At 36.6% G+C, this 21190-nt stretch overlaps 1 protein-coding gene across 1 annotated transcript in view; it reads right to left on the bottom strand.

The window, feature by feature from the left end:
- The window catches only part of LOC129443139 (complement component C8 beta chain), a 96543-nt gene that overhangs the window by 53743 nt on the left and 21610 nt on the right, over positions 1-21190 (bottom strand). Inside the window, exon 2 of the mRNA XM_073864393.1 lies at positions 12273-12600. Within this exon, the coding sequence (XP_073720494.1) occupies positions 12273-12339 (67 nt within the window). The 5' untranslated portion in view covers positions 12340-12600. The remainder of the gene's footprint in view (positions 1-12272; positions 12601-21190) is intronic.

Here is a 21190-nt window from a genome sequence, read left to right as displayed (position 1 = left end):
ATTTTACAAGTTGGCTAATTTGTCTTAATTCGAAGTTAATCATGCAAAATTGTACAATTCTCATGAAAAACAACAACAAAACCGAACCCCTAACCAACTTCACAAGGGTCAAGGCAAATCATACAAACATTTACGAATGTGGTCGTATAAATTAATGCAAAGTATCCAACTTGTAAAATATGTATGAATTCTCGTGAGATAGCATTGCTCAGATGATGACATGTTTGTCTTGTGCCGGATACCGTAGCTTTTCGAAAGTGAGGGGTGAGCTGTAGACTGAGCTGTTGGTTGAAATTCACCACCTCACCACTAGATGGCACTAAAAATCTACACACCTTTAAAATCCAAAAACAGTTACGAAGTACTCTTTTAAACATCTAGTTTTTATTATCTAGTAATAGGAATTTAAAATGCATTACTAAATAAAACACTGTTGTTGAAATGCGACATACGTTGAAATAATAAATCGGTAACACTATACAATAAGGTTGTATTAGTAAACATTTCTAAACAAACAATTAACAATATAGTTTTTTAAATTAAATAGTTTTTAAGGTTTAAATTGAAATATGATATTAATATATAAATAATAACTAATAATTATAAATAATATTTCAGTTGCCGAAATCTCCACTTCAATAAAGACAATAATGAATTTGAAAATACACCATACAGTTGTTTGCTTTGTACATACTCTCTATCTTCAGTCATGTTTTGGATGAAAGCATTTCATGAATGAATCATTTTAATGTGATGCATATAGAGAAAAATAAAAGAGTTCCCATTTCAAATAATGAGATACACTGAACAATTAAACTGAAACTACAAATGATGATCCATCTAGAGAATTTGAATGGAGGACAAACCCCCTCAACATGTTCAGATAATGAAAGAGCTTTTTGTGATGAGCACCAAGTGAAGGACACTTTTGAGGACAATTATATTAGTCTAGCAGAGGCTCTTTTTCATTTATGTACGGTCCGCCTGGTCATCTTATGTCTTGCTCTATGAATCAATTTCATGGGTTCAGAGGCTCGAAGATAAAACCTTTTTTCCAAAATTTGCAAAACTGCCTATAGACGGGTAGATGTAGAGACCCCAAACTGGGTTTCATTAGGATCATTCATTTATAATGATTTTATCTGAAGAAACATTTTTAAAACTGTAAGTAAGCCATGGTGTCCTCAAATAACTGTAAATACAAAATGTACTGCAATGTCAAAACCTTGCTGAAATAACAACATTGGCTTAGCCGACAATATGAGTTTGGGGTGGTATCATCTGTTGTTCCAACCAATGGCATACGAGGGGCATGTTTGGAAAATTATTTCATTATACAGTACTTAAATATTGGATGGATTCCCATTTTGACAATTTACATGAAATACTTTTTAAAAGAAAAACTAAATGTCTGTGCTCCGAACTGACCAATCAATGTAAAGTATTTCAGAGATTTACTGAATGTAGCAAAATAAACATAACAAAGGCAAGAAACAGCCAGAACATGAAGTAAACAACAGCAACCTAGCCAGGGCTTCAGACTAACTTTTTTTTACTGAAAATTTTAGGGGTGCAACCAAAAAATTTATTTGTATGTATTACTAATAAATACTTTGATGATAGATGCAGAAAGTACAATGTGCTGTTTCAAATTCAGTGTCACATTACAAAAAAGGTCAAATTTACTAGTCGGGTGATTCTCACGAAAACTTGGTTTTAAAAATGTCAAGCATGAAAATGTAAAAATTGCTTAAATTTACTTTTTTTCCCACCAGACATTGAAAAACAAAGTCTGGATTAAATGGGAACATTAAGTTTTACTTATCATTTAACACTTTTTGTAATATAATTTAAAAAATTTGTCCTAAAAAATCTCATTACTGCAACAGTCAGAAAACATCAACACTGACATATTTTCAAAATGACATGACAAACCTGAAAGAACATAATTTGGAGATTCTGCACATGCATTTAAAATCAAAGTATTATGCTTCTATTAATTAAATTAACATTTAATAAGCATCTGTTGTGGTAATGATAATCAAAATGTCGTGTAAGCATTCTGAAAATATTTCAAATTAACTGTAAAAAAATGATCTTAACTGGTAGCCATCTTGAAGTAACTGGTCCATGTGCTTGGTCACTCAAAATCAAACTTTATTAAAATTCTGTATGTGTGCTTAAACTGTTCTCAAAAAGTGTTGCGGAGGATGAGAACATCAGGCATGGACACATCACTTTCCTAATTTTTCTTCATTATTATTATACATGAATATCCAGTAAATATTTTTTCTGTCATCTAAAGTAGTCTAGCAAAACATCCATTTATTTTTTTTCTTAATATTTTTGTGTTAATTTGATTAAATTACAACATAACGCATGTTCAAACACAGCCGGACACATTGCGGTAATGAGAATTTCAGCAGAAAATTAGATAAAATTTACAATTATAAATTCTTATGTTGAAATCACACATTGTGCAAGGTAGAACACAGTATTGTGTTAATTTTTAATGTTACTATATTACACATTTTAAAGCTAAAAACATTAGTGCCGTGGTGTTTCAATGGTTTCGTGAGAATCACCCAGTCGCACATGTGCGACTGGATGTAAAATTCAGTGGCACACTCCCAAATTTTGGTTGCAAAATTCCACCATTTGATGGCAAAGAGACAAAACAACAACAAGCCACGTACAGCAACCCTAACACAACAGCAACATAAATCACAGATTTAACAGAAAGTTGAACAGATGGGTCATTAAGGGAGACCACCCGGCCAATCAAACGGCAGGAGTAAAACACTATCCATTATCATCAGCGTCTATATAAGCACACATCCATATGCTGCCTGATCCTTTGTAGCCCAAATATTAACACATATTAAAGCTTAGCAAATATCAGTGTAAAAATACAACAACTTTAGGATTTAGATGCGGTTTCAGTTGTTAAGCAGCAGAATGTGTGAACAGTTAAAGTGTAAACGCTAGTGAAGGATAAAAGAGGATGGTGTTTAAAAACATGAGCAAACACCACTTAGTGTACGCACTTTTGTATTGACGTATGAGAGATGCGAAGGGTCCTCTGCATTCGTCATACACTGTAGAAAAATTCAGTAGAAATTACAATGTTATTGCAGCTGGGTTGCCTGTAATTTATTGTAGATTTAAATTTATGTTATTTACTGGCAAGAGTTTGTTCAAAGTTGAATAAATTTTAAATATTAACAAGTCTTTATCTTTACAGAATAAAACTATACAATAACAGCCTCATGCAAATCATTCTGGGAACCAGAAATCATCATGAACCTTTTTCTGTTTTTTGCTTCAGATTTTGTTTCCCAGAATGTTTTGCTTGATGCTGTTTTTTTTTAGTTTTACTCTGTAAAGACAAAGACTTGTAAATGTTTAATGTTCTTTTAACTTTGAACAAAATGTTGCCAGTAAAAAAACATACATTTAAATCTACGGTAAGTTACCGGCAACCCAGCTGCAATTTCCACTGAATTTTTTTACAGTGTACATCACTACGAAAAGTGCGTACATTACGCTGATACTTTCTCCTGAATGCAGAGGAGTCCAAAGCTGCGTTTACACCAGCCGCTGTAGAGGCGTGAAGCGTGAATGATTTCAATGTTAAGTCAATGTGAAGACGCGCTGACGCACGTCTGAAGGTTATGCGGCACGAATGAGGCGTTTGGTACGGTTCCACGATTCCGCCTCATTCGCATGTCTAGTTCGCGCGAATTGAATCCCCTGGCATGGTATGCGCAAATGGTGCTTTTTGTGCATTTTGCGTTTGACACGAATTTGCTGCTTACGCCCGAGTTGAAAAATTTTAACTTTGACGGAATGTTGCGGCGCGTTAACCAATCAGGAGCCTGCTTGCCGCCCGGAGTCACTCATTCAACCTGAATAAACTCTTGATATTGTCCGTGAGCAGTCACCCATTCTTATTTCTATAGAGACAGGAATAAAAAGGACCTCGCTTGGAAGAGTGTCAGTGAGGACATTGGGCAACCTGGTAAGTTGTAATACACATTTAACTTTTGAGTCACTTGAGTCACTCTGACGTGCATCAAATGCTTGCTCTAGACGCGTAAATGCATTAAAACTGTTCAAGCGTGAAACTAGGCGCGGTAGAAACGCGGTTGGTGTAAATGCAGCATTAGATGGCGGCGTTGCCGGAAGCTATGTATTTTCATTTGCAAAGTTTTAAATATGGATATTTCTCGCATTGATTACCCTCAGAAGAGCTTTATTAATCCCAATGGAGCTGTGTGGATTACTTTTGTGAGGGATGGATGGGCTTGAATGAGGCAGAACCCATATCCATATTCAACTCAGGTGAGTAAATCATGGGGTAATTAGATTATTGGCCAAATTATACCTTTAATATCCTTATTGTACATAAAAGGGTAAAATATCTTTAATAAATTACTTGATGATTTGATACAATTAAAACGTAAGTTATGGATTATCTGATGCAAGTCCTGTAAGTAAATCAAATCAAAGATATCAATCCTAACCATAAAAGAAGTGTTCATATTGACTGTATAGCATTTTAAAAGGACAACTTAACTGGAAATGCATCAGGGGAATTATATAATTATGTATAAATTAATTAGACACACACAACACTGCTTACACAATGACCTAATTCCAAGAGTGAAGCACTTAAAGAAGACTCTTGTAATATTCTGTGGTTGGTATTCAAAGCACTCGTGTAGACTAAATGCTTTCTTGTTTAACTATAGTGGTTTAACGTTGTCTTAATGTGGCTGTGAAAATGTCAAGCTTGTTATGTTCGGCATAATTTATTGCTTTTCTGCGTAATTATTGAGATAATTTACCTCAGTCACATCCATTCAGTGTAAGGGTCATATTATATTTCTACAGTTTTAAAATAAGATTTTATATCTCCTTGGTGTGCAGCTTTCAATGCAAGACCATGGGTCCAATTCCCAGGTAATTCATGATGTATATAAAATCGTTTATTTTAAATGCTCTAAAAAATGCTTTTAAATAAAGTGTCTGCCAGATACATCAATGTAAATTTAAATCCCCAAAACAATACTGCAAAAACAAAACAAAACTGCAATAGTTTAGTTTGATCTCTTGTTACTTATATGTGAGGTCACACTGTTAGACTTCTCACTGTAAATGTGCTGTATATACATTTTGAATAATTTACAGAATAAACACTGATAATTGAGTTCCCAGCCATGTAAAGTATTTTAGGAGTGCTATTGTAAATCATATTAACAAACACACTTTAAACACAATTTTTGCATTATTGCATTAAACTGAATGACACCACTTTCTGAACAAATCTTTTTGTTAAGGATGCTCCGATCAGGATTTTGGCAGCCAATACCAAGTACCGATTTGTTGTCTTTGTGATTAGCCGATACCGATCTGCAGCCGATCGATTGGAGCATCCCTATTTTTTTGTTTCTCAACACAGAATTGTTCCTAATAAAACACTGCTGTTATTGATGAAAAATAATTAAAGTACTGCAAGTTAACAACCCAGTCTCACCCCATGGCGTCAATATTTGACGACACTTGACCATGCGTCAATAGTTGACGCGGAGGGTATACCTTTCGCGTCATTTTTTGACGAACTGGGGACTTCAATACTATTAAGTCCGTTGCATTCTCTTTCCTATTTTCTTACCATTTTCGCGTCGGTTTAGGGTTAGATTTACATAATGACATCCCTACCCAAACCTAACCCTAACCCCAACGCCAGGTGACAACTGTTTAATTTCGCGTACCTAATAGTATTGAAGTCCCCAGTTCGTCAAAAAATGACGCGAAAGGTATACCCTCCGCGTCAACTATTGACGCATGGTCAACTTCATGTGTTGAAGTTAAGTGTGAAATGCCCAAGTAAACACTGATCACCATAATGATAACTTTAAATGAACATTTCAGTAAAACAATAACAAAAGGCTAAATCATCTGTAAATTAATCACTTGATAATTTACTGCAGCGCTGTCACTATTTACACTCTATCATATGGACTCATATACAGTAGACAACAAGCAGTGTTTACTGTAAAGATGGATCTTATGCATACTGTCCAGTGTAATCCTGATTGAAAGTCATGTGGGCAAATGGCACAGGGCCTTTATAGAAAAATGAACAATGCTTGCAACCCAGCCAATGTTGTCCTCAAAGCACATAAGCTTGAAAATGGGGTTTTATACTCTAAATTTACAGTAAAATGTAAAGTGCAGTTAAGGTTTACAGTAAATTCCTGTTAATAAAGGTTTTATTTATATAAAAATAAACAGGTATATGTTTTATTTTAACCCTCTGGGGTCTAAGGGGTTTTTAGGGCCCTGGGGAAGTTTTGACATGCACTGACATTTGTGCTTTTTTCAGTTGCTTAAAACATATAAAATGGCAAAATTCTCATAACACTGCGTTCAGCACAAACTGGGCTACAATATTATCTGATCAACATGTATGTACATGTTTGTATTTTTGAGAGAAAAATGTTTATGTGTGGTTTTTGAAAAAGCTAAATTTTTAAGTCACTGATACAAGTCCACAAAACTCATTCTAAACATGTTTTCCCAAGACTTTTCAAAACAGGATCTAGTAGTCAAGAGTTTTTCTTCAAAATGATGTGAAAATTATCCGGTCTGCTCATTCACATAAAACAATATATTTAATAAACTTGCTGTGCGGAGATATGCGGAAATAACCAAATAAGGATTGTACTGGTTGCAATCGCGTATTTTATAAGAATACCAAAAAGCGCGTTGAGTTTCCTGACTCGTGTGTTTGTGTATGTGCGTTCCCCTCGCGTGAAATGTTTGACGGAAGAACAAAGAAAACACTCGCGTCTGGAGATACTGACACAGATACTGACACACATACGCAAGTAAATAAGGATTTAGATGTCATGTTTGGTGCACTCGGGTGCACTAAAACAGGTTTATTACCGCATATATTTCATTGCAAATTACAGTATGACACTGTACAGGATGCCACTGTAAATGTACATCACAGTTTCACAATGCAGTTAAAGGTGAATGCAAGGTGTTGGAGGAAAAAAGTTAATGTAAAACAAGACGAACACATTGTTCCTGTAAAAAGATATTTGAGTGATCTGTCTCTTTAAACTTTGGGACAGATGTAGAAGAGTCTAGCATATTTTTGGCATTAAAAATGAAGATGGCAAAGATTCAAATCACACACAGGATGATGCAAGTGCCAACTTTTGTACAGTTCATTAAACCACTGAATCCTGCAACAAGCATATTAAACATCTATTTTTTAAGCTTCAAATAAATACAGTTGGATACAATGCTGTCTGTTTAGGCTATGAAATTTATCAATTTATCTTTATCAAAATGTATTTTAATGCATATTAGTTATTTTGGAATGTAGCCTTACATTCATCATTCAGTCAAATAGCCACATTTTCCAATTGTCTGGGTTTTTGATAAACCAGTATATAGGCTTTAAAATGACCATGCTATGATTTGAACTACACTACTCTTTTCTGCTCTCTCTCTCTCTCTCTCTCTCTCTCTCTCTCTCTCTGTCACTCTTTGCACAATTTCTGTTCTCTTACAAAAACCAAGTATCTTTTTGGAGAAATGAGCACTGGAAAGACCTCCTGGAGAAGCCTGCTGTCTCTTTATGTGTGTTAGCCAACTTCAGACGTTAAACAGTCGCGTGAGAGCCGGACAGATGGAAGCACATGGAGAGGAGAAAGACTCTCCAGATGCCTCAGTCTGTCAGGAGGCTGTTTACTTGTTTGAGGCTCAATAAAGGAACTGACCGACTTCTGAACCCCCAACAGATGACTAACCAGAAATAATACATTATTCAATGCAGAAATATTTTAATTATGAATTTTTTGTTTAGCAGACTGTTTTTTTCCACCGGTTTGGTTACACTTTATTTTAATAGTCAACTTTAGACATTCGACTAAATAATTATAAGTAACATTGCAACTACAAACTCTTATTAGACTACCGGTATTAGTAGACTGTTAGGTGTAGGGTTAGTGAAGAGGTTAGAGTTAGAAGAATAGGTTGACATGTAGTTACTTATATATATATACTTATATAGTTAAATGTCTGTTGAGGGATCATCATAATAAAGTGTTAATAAATATAAAGTAGACAGTAATACTCTAATAACTAGTAGATGAGTAGTAGCTGCAAAATTACTTATAGCTGTTAAAATGGATAAAATGTGGACAATAAATTTTGTTTTTTTAAAAGATACTTCATCACTGTGCCACAAGAGACATTTGAAATTGTAACAAGCACTCCGATCTCACGATAGTTAAATTTTTTCAGTTAGAGTGCCGCATGCAGTTGACGCCTATCGACATGCCTCTTGATCGGGGGACAACCTTCCGATCTCTCTGATGAAGCCAATACGGAAGTGACTTAAAGGTGCTCTAAGCAAATTCACGCGTTTTAGACCATAAAACATTTTTTGTTACATACAGCAAACATCTCCTCACTATCTGCTTGCTGCCTGTCCGCTGATCAAACTGTAAAAAAACGCGATCTCTGTAGACAGCCCAGGCTCTACAAACTGCAATAAAAACACAGTGGCCAAACCTACCACCACGAAACATAACAAAGTGTTCCAGCCATTAAACGACAAGAAGGATTTGGGGACGGGTGTTGGGCGCGTTCATGAAAGCACGGAAGGGAGGAGTTAGCTACGCTCCGTTTGTTTGAAAACAGTTCAAACATTAACAAAAAGTGACGTCACACAGATTCACTTAGAGCGCCTTTAATCTGCAGTTCATTGACTGGCCGATTGTTATAGTTGTTTGTTATAGATTTTCTGACAGCTATTTTGGTTACATTTTATTTGTAATTTTCGATTTGTTTCCTTGATGTGCTACAGCTCTTAAAGAATATATTTGGCAGTAGACCTTGTTTTCTAAATACAAATGTAACCGATTAAGGGCTTTTCAGTAAACGTGTCAATATTATAATTAGTAGTATTCTCATGAGTGTCAAAGTAATGTCCACATGGCAAAAACATACAGCTTCAGTAAAAGATAATACAACATGCTTTTATTTAACATTTTGTTTATAGCTTCATTTAACAATGAATAGGTTTTTATTAACAGGGCCCCCTCACAAAGTTATAAACTGTATAAACAGATTTGTTTATATTAGTGTATGTGTTTTTGTATTTTGGTGACAGCTGTGTGTTCAGTTCAGTTTTCACAAGGATTATTATCAGTTAGAGGTCGTTGCTATGGTGATGGAAAAATAAGGCGATTTCATTTATCATTCATGGACAGTGAACAATATACCCATCAAGTTAGATGATCTTTCATAAAAACACAACTCATTGAAACACAACTGAACACAGCTTTCTGGTTTAAAGATGTGTCTTACTGTAATTACTGATCTTACAATTACTATTAACAGAAGCAACAGGAATAGCACAATTAAGTAATCAACACTGAATATTCGAAGTTTCGGAGGGAAGGGGATGAAAATATTCTTCTCTCTAATAAAAAAAGGCTTGTCTAAAGTGTGGCCAACAGCCAATCACAGTGGTCGCAGCACATGCTCCGGTCTTGCATAAACGTAATTAGATGGCTCGCACTGGGTTATTAACACATAAGGGGATTTGATTGGCTTACGCACTTTTTGGCGAAAAAGTTGAGAAATGTTCTACATCTGCCTTGAGCAACGGCAGTGACGCAACGTTGACGGATCCACAATTCAGTTCGGCATCGCATGACATCACACATTAAAAGTAAATCAGAAGCGTTAAAGGACAAGTTCGGTATTTTACAATTAAAGCCCTGTTTTCAGATTGTTTATGATGAAATAGAATGGTTTTGACTGAAATTTGGACAAATGATGCTGGCCCGAGAATTTTCGGGTGTTTGTTGTATCAGCCCCCACCTCTACAATAGCTGCATAGGTGCACTGGAACAATCCTTCCTAAAATGCATTAAACTTTCGTTTACAAAGACGTGAAACTCACCGAGTGGTCAGGGGTGTTCACTAATATGCTAACACAAAAATCGCTGCAAAAGATGCTTTCCAACAGGTTTTATCATAGTTTTTGTCCAACTCCATTGACTTGTATTAGATGTGCTGTGAGGTACGGTATTACTCCACGCCGGGAACGTTGTTTGTATTCTTGCAATTGGCAAAGGTGGATTATCGCCACCAACTGGGCTGGAGTGTCTATTATTCAAGCTCTCAACGGAAGAATGTACGGGTGTGAGGCGTTTGGAAAAATAGGTCCACAAGTTTACAACGAATGCTAAAACACCTGTTGGAAAGCATCTTTTGCAGAAATTTTTGTGTGAGCATATCATATTACTAACCATTGTCGCTTAGGTTTGGGGTTAGAACGACTTTCTGGTACATAAAATGACATCCTTACCCAAACCAAATTTATAGAGTTGTTCCGATTCCGATACCAGTATCGGAAATGCGGCCGATACCACAAAAAATTCTGGCATCGGAATCGTCGAGTACTTGAACCCATGTACCGATCCGATACCATTTTCCTAATAAACCTAGTTATGCCCGTTATAGCTAACACTAAAGCTAACGCTGCAAAGCGAAACTCATTTCTTCTTCGCTGCTCTGAATGCGAACACCAGGAAGTTACCACATGCGTGACGCAACCATTGTTTACTTAGAGCGGCGAAGGAATGAAAGCGTGCAGCCGTATGTCCGCTGTTTGTAAGTATTTCAGACTAATAAAACATTGACATGTCTCAACGGAATCCGCGCCCGCAGATTTCCACGGAGAACTCCGCAGATTTAATGCCCGTGATTGACAAGCACACATACCCCGCGCTTGAGATTTGAGATGTCATTGACAACAAGCACACATACCCTCATGCGTTTGTGAGCAGCATTGACAAATACATGAACCCTGCGCGTGCTGTTTGCTGTGATTGTTTTTAATGGTAAGAGTATGAACCGTTTGATATATGAGATGAAATAAAACTTACCACTGAGTTTAACCGCAGATCTGCCTTGTCTCTGTCGTCTATGTGACGCAAAAGTCAGCACACATCATCATTTCAAATCAGTTTACAAGACTGCTCTTGTTAGTTTACATTGCGTTGTAAAAATGATGAAATTATCTTCATACGTGCTTAATTCATAATAAGAACGTAGTAACACAAGCTTTTATTTTGCTATAATATATATTAACAATAATTTATGTCATTTTAGGCTACAAACTATAATTCTATATTGACAAGCACATTATCTGGTTCATGTTGGTCCAGTTTAATTCAGAGGACTCATTGGTTTGGTGTATTCATTTTAATTGTAAGCCTTTAAAAAGTAATTATTTTAGATGCAATTTTGTACTATTTAATAGCTTAAATTCTTTAATTTAAAACCATCCGAAGAATTCCACAGATTTTTCCAATAATTCTAAAACTAAAACAGCCTTTCAGTTTACAGTGTTAGATTTGTGGCTGATTTTCTCATAAGAAAAATAAATATTACTGTTAAATGTCTTTCAGATAATAAAAATACTAGTTCACTGTATGTATTTGTTAATGTTTTATACAGGAATAAGTCTGAAGCACACCATAAAACCGTTATATCCATTCATACAGGGCTAGTAGTATGTACAGCTGTATATTATACAGAGACACACCCAGGTATCGGATCGGTACTCGGTATCGGCCGATACCCTGAGCCCAGGTATCGGAATCGGTATCGGGAAGAGAAAAATGGTATCGGAACATCTCTACAAATTTAACCCTAAAGTCATGCAACAATGGTTTAAAAAGCATACGAAAAAATAGTATAAACCAATACTTAAAGTGACATCCTAACGCAAACAACAAATCTAACCCCAAACCGAAGCGACAATGGTTAAAAAAAAATTGAGTAACCAATACGTGAAACTGACACGAAAAAGAAAGTCGTGGCACGGGCACATAAAATGGTGGAAATACGTGACAATGACACGCAAAAATTAGCAAAATATTTTGTGACTATTTCACGGAAATTTGTGAGATCATGTAGTGATATAACTTACATTGAGGAAAAAAGGGCAGTATCATAATATTTGCAAATATACAGTGTTTCCTTTAACTGACAAAGTAGCTGGTGGCATTTGGTTGCATTTTTTGCACAGACTTTCAGTGTAAATTTAAGAGATTGGCTTGCTGTGTGACGTGCAATTAAAAATCTGTACCCTGAAGAAAAATCAAGTTTCTTCAAGCAAGGATACATTTTCTGCCACTGTATTTTTACATATTTAGAAAAAGACTAACCTCTTCTCTTGGACTCCTTTTTGACATTGAGTTTGACATCTGTTTGAAGTTCTGTCTCTGTTGACATTCTCCTCTGTCTGTAATCTTCTCAATAGCATGGAGATGGTTAACATAGAGAAGTCCTCTGATCTTCTGAGGATAATTTAACACGATGCCAGATTGTTTTAGTCATCTGAGCTTTATGTCCAGCATACAAACAGAAGGAAGCGCTCCAGCCGGTGGGATTGTCTGTATTTGTGCTGATCTCTGAAACTTCTCGCAACTGATCCAATGACATTCACATTATCACGTTATTTATAATCTGCATCCAAACCATTTGGCTGTGACACTGTGAAGAGAGACAGAAATAGCAACGATGTTTAATAGAGATTTTACAAATGTTGCTGTTATATACAAGCCTGAGTTTCTCCATGCTGCCTAGCGTGCAAATTTATTCACGCTGCAAGTCTAGCATGGAAACTATGGCCCTTTTTTGCCCCATAAATAGAGAACCAATCACAGAACGGGGAGGGGGCAGCAAGACGATGACGACGTCTATGCAACGCACCAAAGCAGTTTTGTTATTTGTTATAACACGGGAACAGACGCAAAGTTACTTTTCAACGCAGCCTTAGATAGTGTTCTAAATAGTTTGAACGCAAGTTTATTTTAAAAAAAGAGCAACTTTTGGCGTTAAACAATTTCATATTCAAGAAGGATGTTTGGATATGACAAGACATGATAACCACAGAGTTTTATAGGGCCAACCTGCTAGGCATCGTTGTCGACGAAGTCCATTTAACTTATAAATGGTAAGTGGAATTTATTAATATCATATTGACATTATGTCTGTACTGTGGTTGTCACAGTGCCACTAAGTTGTGTTGCTTTTCATTACAATATACAGCTACCGGTTTAGTTGCATAGCATTCAGATGTGTGCACACGAACCGATAAAAGTTGTTTACGTTTGAATTTATGACGCTCTCATCTGGTATAATTGAAACTATTGGCTATGAGCTAAGTACAGACGCATTTGATAGACATTCGTAGTGCCCAATAAACGGCTCTGGGCATTCGTAAACCACGCCTCAAATCCGAGAAAATTAGCATGTGGTTCTCTATAAGACTGGTCTGGTGTTAGCCAGGCTAGTTATATACTGACTGGAATTCAAGGCTTTCCACTGCAGAAATTAAGACTTTATAGACTTTCTTAGACTTTTACCTTTAAATGCAAATTAACTACTTCTCCTTACTCCAAAACTTACCAAAAGAGACCGTTATAATAAATATTATTCCTGTTAATATAGACCCCTTAATCGCCCACGTCACTGTGACGTCACCGCTCTAGCTGGAGGCAAAAAATAAGTAGGAACTCATAGCCGGCGCGCTAAAAGTTTGAGTTTTTGACTTCAAAATGTCATCTTGTTGTGTTTTTGGCTGCCAGATTAGAAGGAACAGCACTTTTGGTTCAAAAATTAAGTTTTACCGGATCCCAGCAGACATTTCTTCAGAGAAATCAAGAAGACAATTGTGGTTGAATGCAATACGGCGTACAGACTAGACGGAGACGATCATAAATAATGCTCGTGTTTGCAGTGCTCACTTCATATCAGGTAAAATAATCTATGCATATGCAGGGAGCTACACTGCGACCAAAATGGTCGCATATGCGACCTTTTGAACTGCCGTTGCGACCCTAATTTTTAATGGGTCGCAAATGTGCTACCTAATGTTTTAGACAATATGCTATGATTTACTATAAGCATTTATTAAAACAGAAATGTGGATTTTAAGAATACGTTTTATAACGTGCTCTGAGCCATCAACACGTTGGCTTAATTTTGCATGAAAGCACGTCGTGTCTCTCCCTATCAGTGTGCGTTTGCGTGCTCAGCTGTTTCTCAATGAATAATTAGGTGCGACGCGGCGCAAGCGCAGTGTCTTCCATGTTTCTGAACTTGAGCAGAGGTCTTTCTTCACTGAGGACGCGGGACCCGTATGGTTCCGGGTTTATATTTTAAATGGTCTGTCGGGTCCGGTTAGGTCCTAGTTTAATTACTTTGGGTCCCAAGTCTGATTAATGTTGTGTTTATAACCCGAGTCGATCGGAAAACGGCCATGAGCGCTACCGCGCTAAAGCATAGCGTGCCTCCGGTTTCTATGGCGATGGTTCTTGTTACGACTAGGGTTTAATATTTTTCCCGAAAATTAGATCAAATCAAATCCCGGGAAAAGACGACCCATTTCCCGGGAATCCCGGGAATCCCGGGAATCCCGGGAAATAGCTGTTTTTTTTTTTGCACAAGTAATGTATCAATATCATTCAAATATGCGTTCCCAACATGTTTTATATTATTTGTATCATTATTAGGGCAAGAAACACAGTTTATGTCCATATCAACAACGTTTTTTGCAATGATCAATTGGGGATCAAGTGAGCTGCGTGCGTGACAGCCTGCCGTAGAGAAATGCCAGGTGGATTGTCTGTGACTTCTGAAAATCTTTAAAATTATAAAACTATAATTTAGAATAACTGAGGAATAATCACTCGAAGTTAAGCAACAATTTCTTTATTAGGGCAGGTATATTTCTCTTTTAAATAAATATAGGCTACAAGTTTTGACTACCCTAAATAAAAGCAAACGACCCACAGAAAAATGCAACTGTGCACGGCAATAATTAAAGACAGGGCCATGCCTATGTAGACTAAAACTGAATTTAAATAATAATTTTTAAAAACTAAAACAAAAGCATAAACACAAACAGTAACACTCCCGCAATAGGGCAATTTCGCGCAAAACTGTCACTTACAAGTTAAGCAACAATTTCTTTATTACGGCAGGTATATTTTTCTTTTAAACATAAAACAATTTTAACTGAATGAAAGCAAACGACCCACAGAAAAATGCAACTGTGCACGGCAATAATTAAAGACAGGGCCATGCCTATGTAGACTAAAACTGAATTGAAATGATAATTTAAAAACTAAAACAAAAGCATAAACACAAACAGTAACACTGTCGCAATAGGGCAATTTCGCGCAAAACTGTCACTCACAAGTTAAGCAACAATTTCTTTATTAGGGCAGATATGAAGAGTTTCGTTGCAAAACGAGATGAATCCATTTTTAACATTTTTGTCGAAACATGTTTAATATTATGTTATCATGTTATTATTTTGTTTTATGGTGCTACTTAGCTGTGTTTGTTAAGTTATGAAGGTTTAAATCAAAACAAACCAACTGCAGTTGCATTGAAATTAATTGGAATGCACAACCAAAAAACGTGATTTCTGAACAATAAAAAACGGTGGTTATCTCGTTTTGCAACGAAACTCTTCATATATTTTTCTTTTAAACATATCCTACAAATTTAAACTAAATAAAAGCAAACGACCCACAGAAATGTGCAACTGTGCACGGCAATAATTAAAGACAGGGCCAGGCCTATGTAGACTAAAACTGAATTAAAATAATAATTTAAAAAACTAAAACACAAACCGTAACACTCCCGCAATAGGGCAATTTCGCGCAAAACTGTCACTTACAAGTTAAGCAACAATTTCTTTATAAGGGCAGGTATATTTTTCTTTTAAACATAAAACAATTTTAACTGAATAAAAGCAAACGACCCTCAGAAATGTGTAAATGTGCACGGAAAGATTAAAGACAGGGCCATGCCTAGGGTAAAACAGAATTGAAATAATAATTTAAAAACTAAAACAAACGCATAAACAGTAACACTGCCGCAAATTACAAGCGAAAGTTTCACTCACATTATCAGCATTGCATTTCGAACCATTTTTATTTCTCACCTTGCCCTTCATTTATTTAATTTTTTTGGAAATGTGCTTTTAAAAAGCAGAAAGCGTCGATGGACTCAGGTGGTTTCGTATTTTTGTAACAAATTGGCCGCAAATAGAGAACGCTCTCTCCGCCTCCACAGATGTAGCCTGAATAGTGCTAAGAGCATCAAACAGCTGTTGCAGGTGGGGTGGTCTCCTTTTGGTGGCTTCGAAGAGGGAAAACTCTTTGTTTAGAATGCTCATGAAGTCACTGTCTTTCATTTCCTCTGAGGCTGGCTTAGGGGTCATTGAAAAAGCCAGCTGCAAATCTAATCTAGCGCACGTTTATATAAAAATATATATATATATAAATTTCCCGTTTCCCGTCATAACTTTTCCCGGGAATCGGGAAATAGTCTTGATAAGATTTCCCGGGAATCCCGTTTCTCGGGATTAAACCCTAGTTACGACCACGCGCAGCATTTTTCTTTCTCACATTTTTTTTATAATCTTATTATTAATAAACCATATCTTTTCTAAAACCATATCCATATTAAGTTAAGACAGAGATTGTAGCAAAAAGCAATGCTAATGTCAAGCCAATAGACGTCGCCAAGACACGTGACAATCGGGGCGGCAACGTCATCAGAACGCAAAGAATTATGGGTATGTTTGGCCAGTTTACATGGACTGGCATAGCAGGCTAGTGTTCTTGCATGAAAATAACGAAAAATTAGCGTGAAAAACAGAATATAATCCTACAAAATGTAGCAGGCTAAAGAAAACATTGTTCACACCATACCGCCTAAAACTAAATCCTAATACAAAGACGAAATATGTGAGTGAGAGAGAGGGTAGCAAGAAGATTCTCGGTTCGAGCCCCGGCTGGGGCAGGTGGCCTTTCTGTGTGAAGTTTCTGCATGTTCTCCCTGTGTCAGCGTGAGCGTGGGTTTACTCCGGTTTCCTCCCACATGCCAAAAACACGCAATTTAGGCAAATTGTCCCTCCCCCAACTTTTGTCTGAATAAAACTTGTGTATGGATTACCTGGTTCTCGCCATGAATATAGCCGTACATGCTGGAATGGCGTTAAGAAATAAAGGAAGAAGAAGAAGAAGAAGAGAGAGGGGCACGGTCGCGATCGAACAGGAAACAATATAACATACTCCGTCATTTTGGTTATACAGGAGTCAGGACATCATTCAAACTGCAAAGTGTTTACACATATTTGTACACTCAACACAGCATTGTGCTTTTGTCAAACTGTAAACTTGTCAAACTGTAACTTAACCAAAAACTCTCTCTCAAATGTATTTTAATTGGTAATATTATTTTATACAGAAATATATTTTTATAATTAAGATGAGAATAAAGTTAGTGTTAATTAAAATGTTAAGGGAAACAAATATATTGATATGAAATATACCAAATTAATTTACATTTCGTTCAGATACAATTACCAAACATATCTCAGTCTTTTTATTAATTTAATTATTAAACAAGTATACACAATTGTCGTCAGTGCACTACAAATACTCTGGTTCTATGCCTTTATTAATAAAAAAATATTTTATCTTGGGTCTCCCTACTGCTGCTATCCATGCCATTCGTCGCCTTTTTGTCACCTCTGAAACATGGCTTGTACTAATATTTTTCCACGTTTGAAAACGATAAAAGGATTTTCCGTTCTAAAGCTTTATGGCACTTATCATGAGAACGACTATTCCAGTTTATAACACAGCAAGTAGACGGCATTTTGAACACTGCGTCCTTTCCTCCATGCAAAGAAGTCTGGCGCCTGTACGTTTGTGCCGCGGATTCCCAAAATGCTTTGCGTTCACCACTGGGAATACGTCATGATGACGACACACTGGCGATGTCTATTGCACTGAACGAGCAAAGCAATGTAAAGTCTGTCACCGGGACAGCAAGTAGACTTTTAAATTTGAAATAATGAGTGGATTAAGCTTTTTAAATCGGCAAGAGAGAAATAGAAAGATAGAGCAGAAGCAGTAAAAGTGCCTATCTAATAGAAATTATTACCATTATAACATCAGTCACATTTATAATCTATAGACCTGCACTGTCTATTAATATACTATACATAGTATTGTATTATATTGAGTTTGATAAAAGGGGTCTAATTGCTTCATATATCAGTGCAAAAACAGTAAGTGTTTTCGTGGTGCTTTGACAAACAGTGTCAGCTTTGTTAATGGCAAAGAAAGTTTGGGGTGGTTAGATTAATGAAATATAATGTGAAATTAATATTAATTTTCAATAAATCAAAGTATTGTGTTGTGTCACACATTATTAGTTCTTCGTCATATGTATAGTAGACCATTATTTGTCAGTGGGTAATGATTGCCCTTTTTACCGGCTACCACCACCCAGTAAATTTCAGATCTTTGGGAAACACTGCAACGTTTAAGAAAACAAGAAGGCATGTGCAAAAGATGGCAAGTAAAATAAAAAGCATATCTGTATGCAATACAGTTTCATTATTGTTCATTATTATCCAGAGCGCCTTAATATAACTTGAAAAAAATATGTGCGACCAAATCATATTTTGCGCCAGTAACTGAAAATGTTGGTAGCGCAAGTGCCACCAGTGGAAAAGGTTAGTGTAGTTCCCTGATATGTACTGTTGTGTTGGTTTTATCTAGTACAAATCAGCAAGTTTCGGTTTTATAGGTGAAAAGTCCCCAACCGCGCTATTGTTTAGCTTAAATGTTAAACAAACATACAGCTATAGATGTGTATGCCATCGTTTGAATAGTCTCTTAAAATAATCCACATTGCTAATCATAGCTAGCCCAGCGATAGGTTACATAAGACAGTAAGCCTAGACAAAATTACCCAAACCACCTGAAAGTAATTCATATGTTGTCTAGGAAATATCTAAAACCTGGTTAAAATTGTTAATTTACAAAAATACCTGTCACGGTCCCGCAGAATCAGTGACTGTACATATTCGGACACTTCCAAAACTGCTTCTGCATCCATGTTTAATAAATCCCTCCTAAAACGTGCTATCTTAAGCTTGTCAACATTGCCTCCGCGGCTCTTTTTGCCTCCAGCTAAGCCCCGCCCACACAAATACGTCACAATATTTACCAACTGTAAAAGGGTCTAAAGTCTGAGACAATAGTAACTTACTACTGAGATAATGCCAGATTGCGCTGGGGGTGGAAAATATGGTAATTCAGTACTGCCAGTCATTGGCCATGGGCAGGGCTTTATCGGTGTGACATCACATTAACAAGAGTCTAATGAGACTGCTTTGCTAATGAGGATTATTTTGTCATTGTAGGGTGGTTATGTTCACACACTGTCGACACACATTTGTCCAAACACCTTGTAAAGGTTGATTGTTAAATGTAACACAGTTATGTTATTTAAGTAACTTGGTTTAATAGATATTGGATTTCTTTTACTTATTATTGTGTTAGATACAGGGTTTGAAATTAACACCCGTCAAATGCTGGTAAAAATCAGCTGTGGCGGCAGTGGCGGTTCTACACGGAGGCCAAGGGTGGCCCGTGCCTCTGTAGACATGTCCCTGGCCACCCCTGTGGCCACCCCGTGCTGACCAAATAAAAAAGTATACATTTATTTAGATTTTACACGCGAGCGCCAAAAGCGGAACTAATGCGACGCAACGTTCTACACGGGCAAATTAAAGCGGCGCTCCAAATCACTGTAGCCGGCTGCGGGTGATGCTCGGCGAATTTGTTCCCAATCTCCCGATGTTGAGAATGTGTATGCAGGTTTTGGCACGGGTAAGGACTCTAGCTCACTTCACATTGGGACACTGTTCACTTTTTCTCCTGTGACGTGGCTGCTTAAGCGCGGTGATCATTCACAGCTGTTACTCATCAACAACCGGTAAAACCAACATCTCGCTAACTTTTTAAAGTTTACACATTGTAAAAAGCGCTGTAATTATGCTCTTACATATACGTGCATACAATTGAAGGAATTTAATTAAATGTTACATATAAAAATGTTTACAATTTAAAATAAATATTATTTTAAATACTGATTAGATTGTGGTCCCTAACTGTCTAGCAATGTGTGTTTATATGTAAACTAAAACAAACGTTTGTCTTTATAAAAGTTTGCATTTCATAAAGTTTATTGAGTAGGCTCGCATGATTATCGGTTGGGGGGCTTTAGAAAAGAGCCAAGATCCCCTTTTGCACCTGCACTCACTCTTGTATTAAATAAATATTTATATGATTGCCCCGTAAACTTTATTTTACTTTACAGTTTCCCGGAAAGGGATTAGACTAGTCCTAGACTAAAATAAATGTAAGAGCTGTCCAAACTGAAAACAACTTGCACTGACATATCTTAAAATACACCAGTGCCTTTTGTTTTGCTTCAAAATGCACATAAGTAATGTATTTAGTAAGGCATGTTTGTTAAAACTAGTTATATTTCCTAATTAAACTATAAGGCCTAGTCCTGTCTTAAACTAATTCCTGTAACCACCCCTATTATCTTTAAATATAATTTCTTGCCATTTTTTATGTTCCCCTCTGGTAAAACACTGGCCCCTCCTTGGCCCCCCTAGTGAACTTTGTCTTTAACGTTGTTAAGGAGCACCCATTTCATTGCTAAAAACAACGCTATTTTGTGTTTTTGGTATTTTTGTTCGCGTGGTTGATGGTTAAAAGCACATTATTTTCCACATACCGTACATATTTGTAGCTCCAGATTTTACTCTCTTTCTGAAATGCACGGATTTGAAAAGCTCTGTGTCCCTGATTGGCCAGCTAATCTGTACGTTGTGATTGGCCTGAATACCTCTGACATCATACGGAAATGTGACGCTCCTTAACATGTTTAAAAGATTCACTCACAATGCAATGCTACTGTAACAGGAGTTAACTTACAGGCTGTAAGTCCGAAGTGGGAGAAATTATAATAATTTCGGCCTTGTCTATATCACCAATCCCAGGAAGTAAACTGTTGCCTACAATTCGTGTGTTTGTTGTAGTCCAAGAAAAGAGATTTACGTTGGAGGTGATAACTCGCGTCATTGTTTTCTTTAGGGTTTGTACCTTTTGCATATCGTTAACATGTACTAAAACAAAGTTACACACCAAAGGAAATGTAAAATCGTGAATCGGACCATTGGTGCTCTTTA

The sequence above is a fragment of the Misgurnus anguillicaudatus genome, unplaced genomic scaffold, assembly GCF_027580225.2.
Source record: "Misgurnus anguillicaudatus unplaced genomic scaffold, ASM2758022v2 HiC_scaffold_26, whole genome shotgun sequence".
Lineage (NCBI taxonomy): Eukaryota > Metazoa > Chordata > Actinopteri > Cypriniformes > Cobitidae > Misgurnus > Misgurnus anguillicaudatus.
Note: the sequence above shows the minus strand (reverse complement) of the source record. Positions and strands in the feature narration are given on the sequence as shown.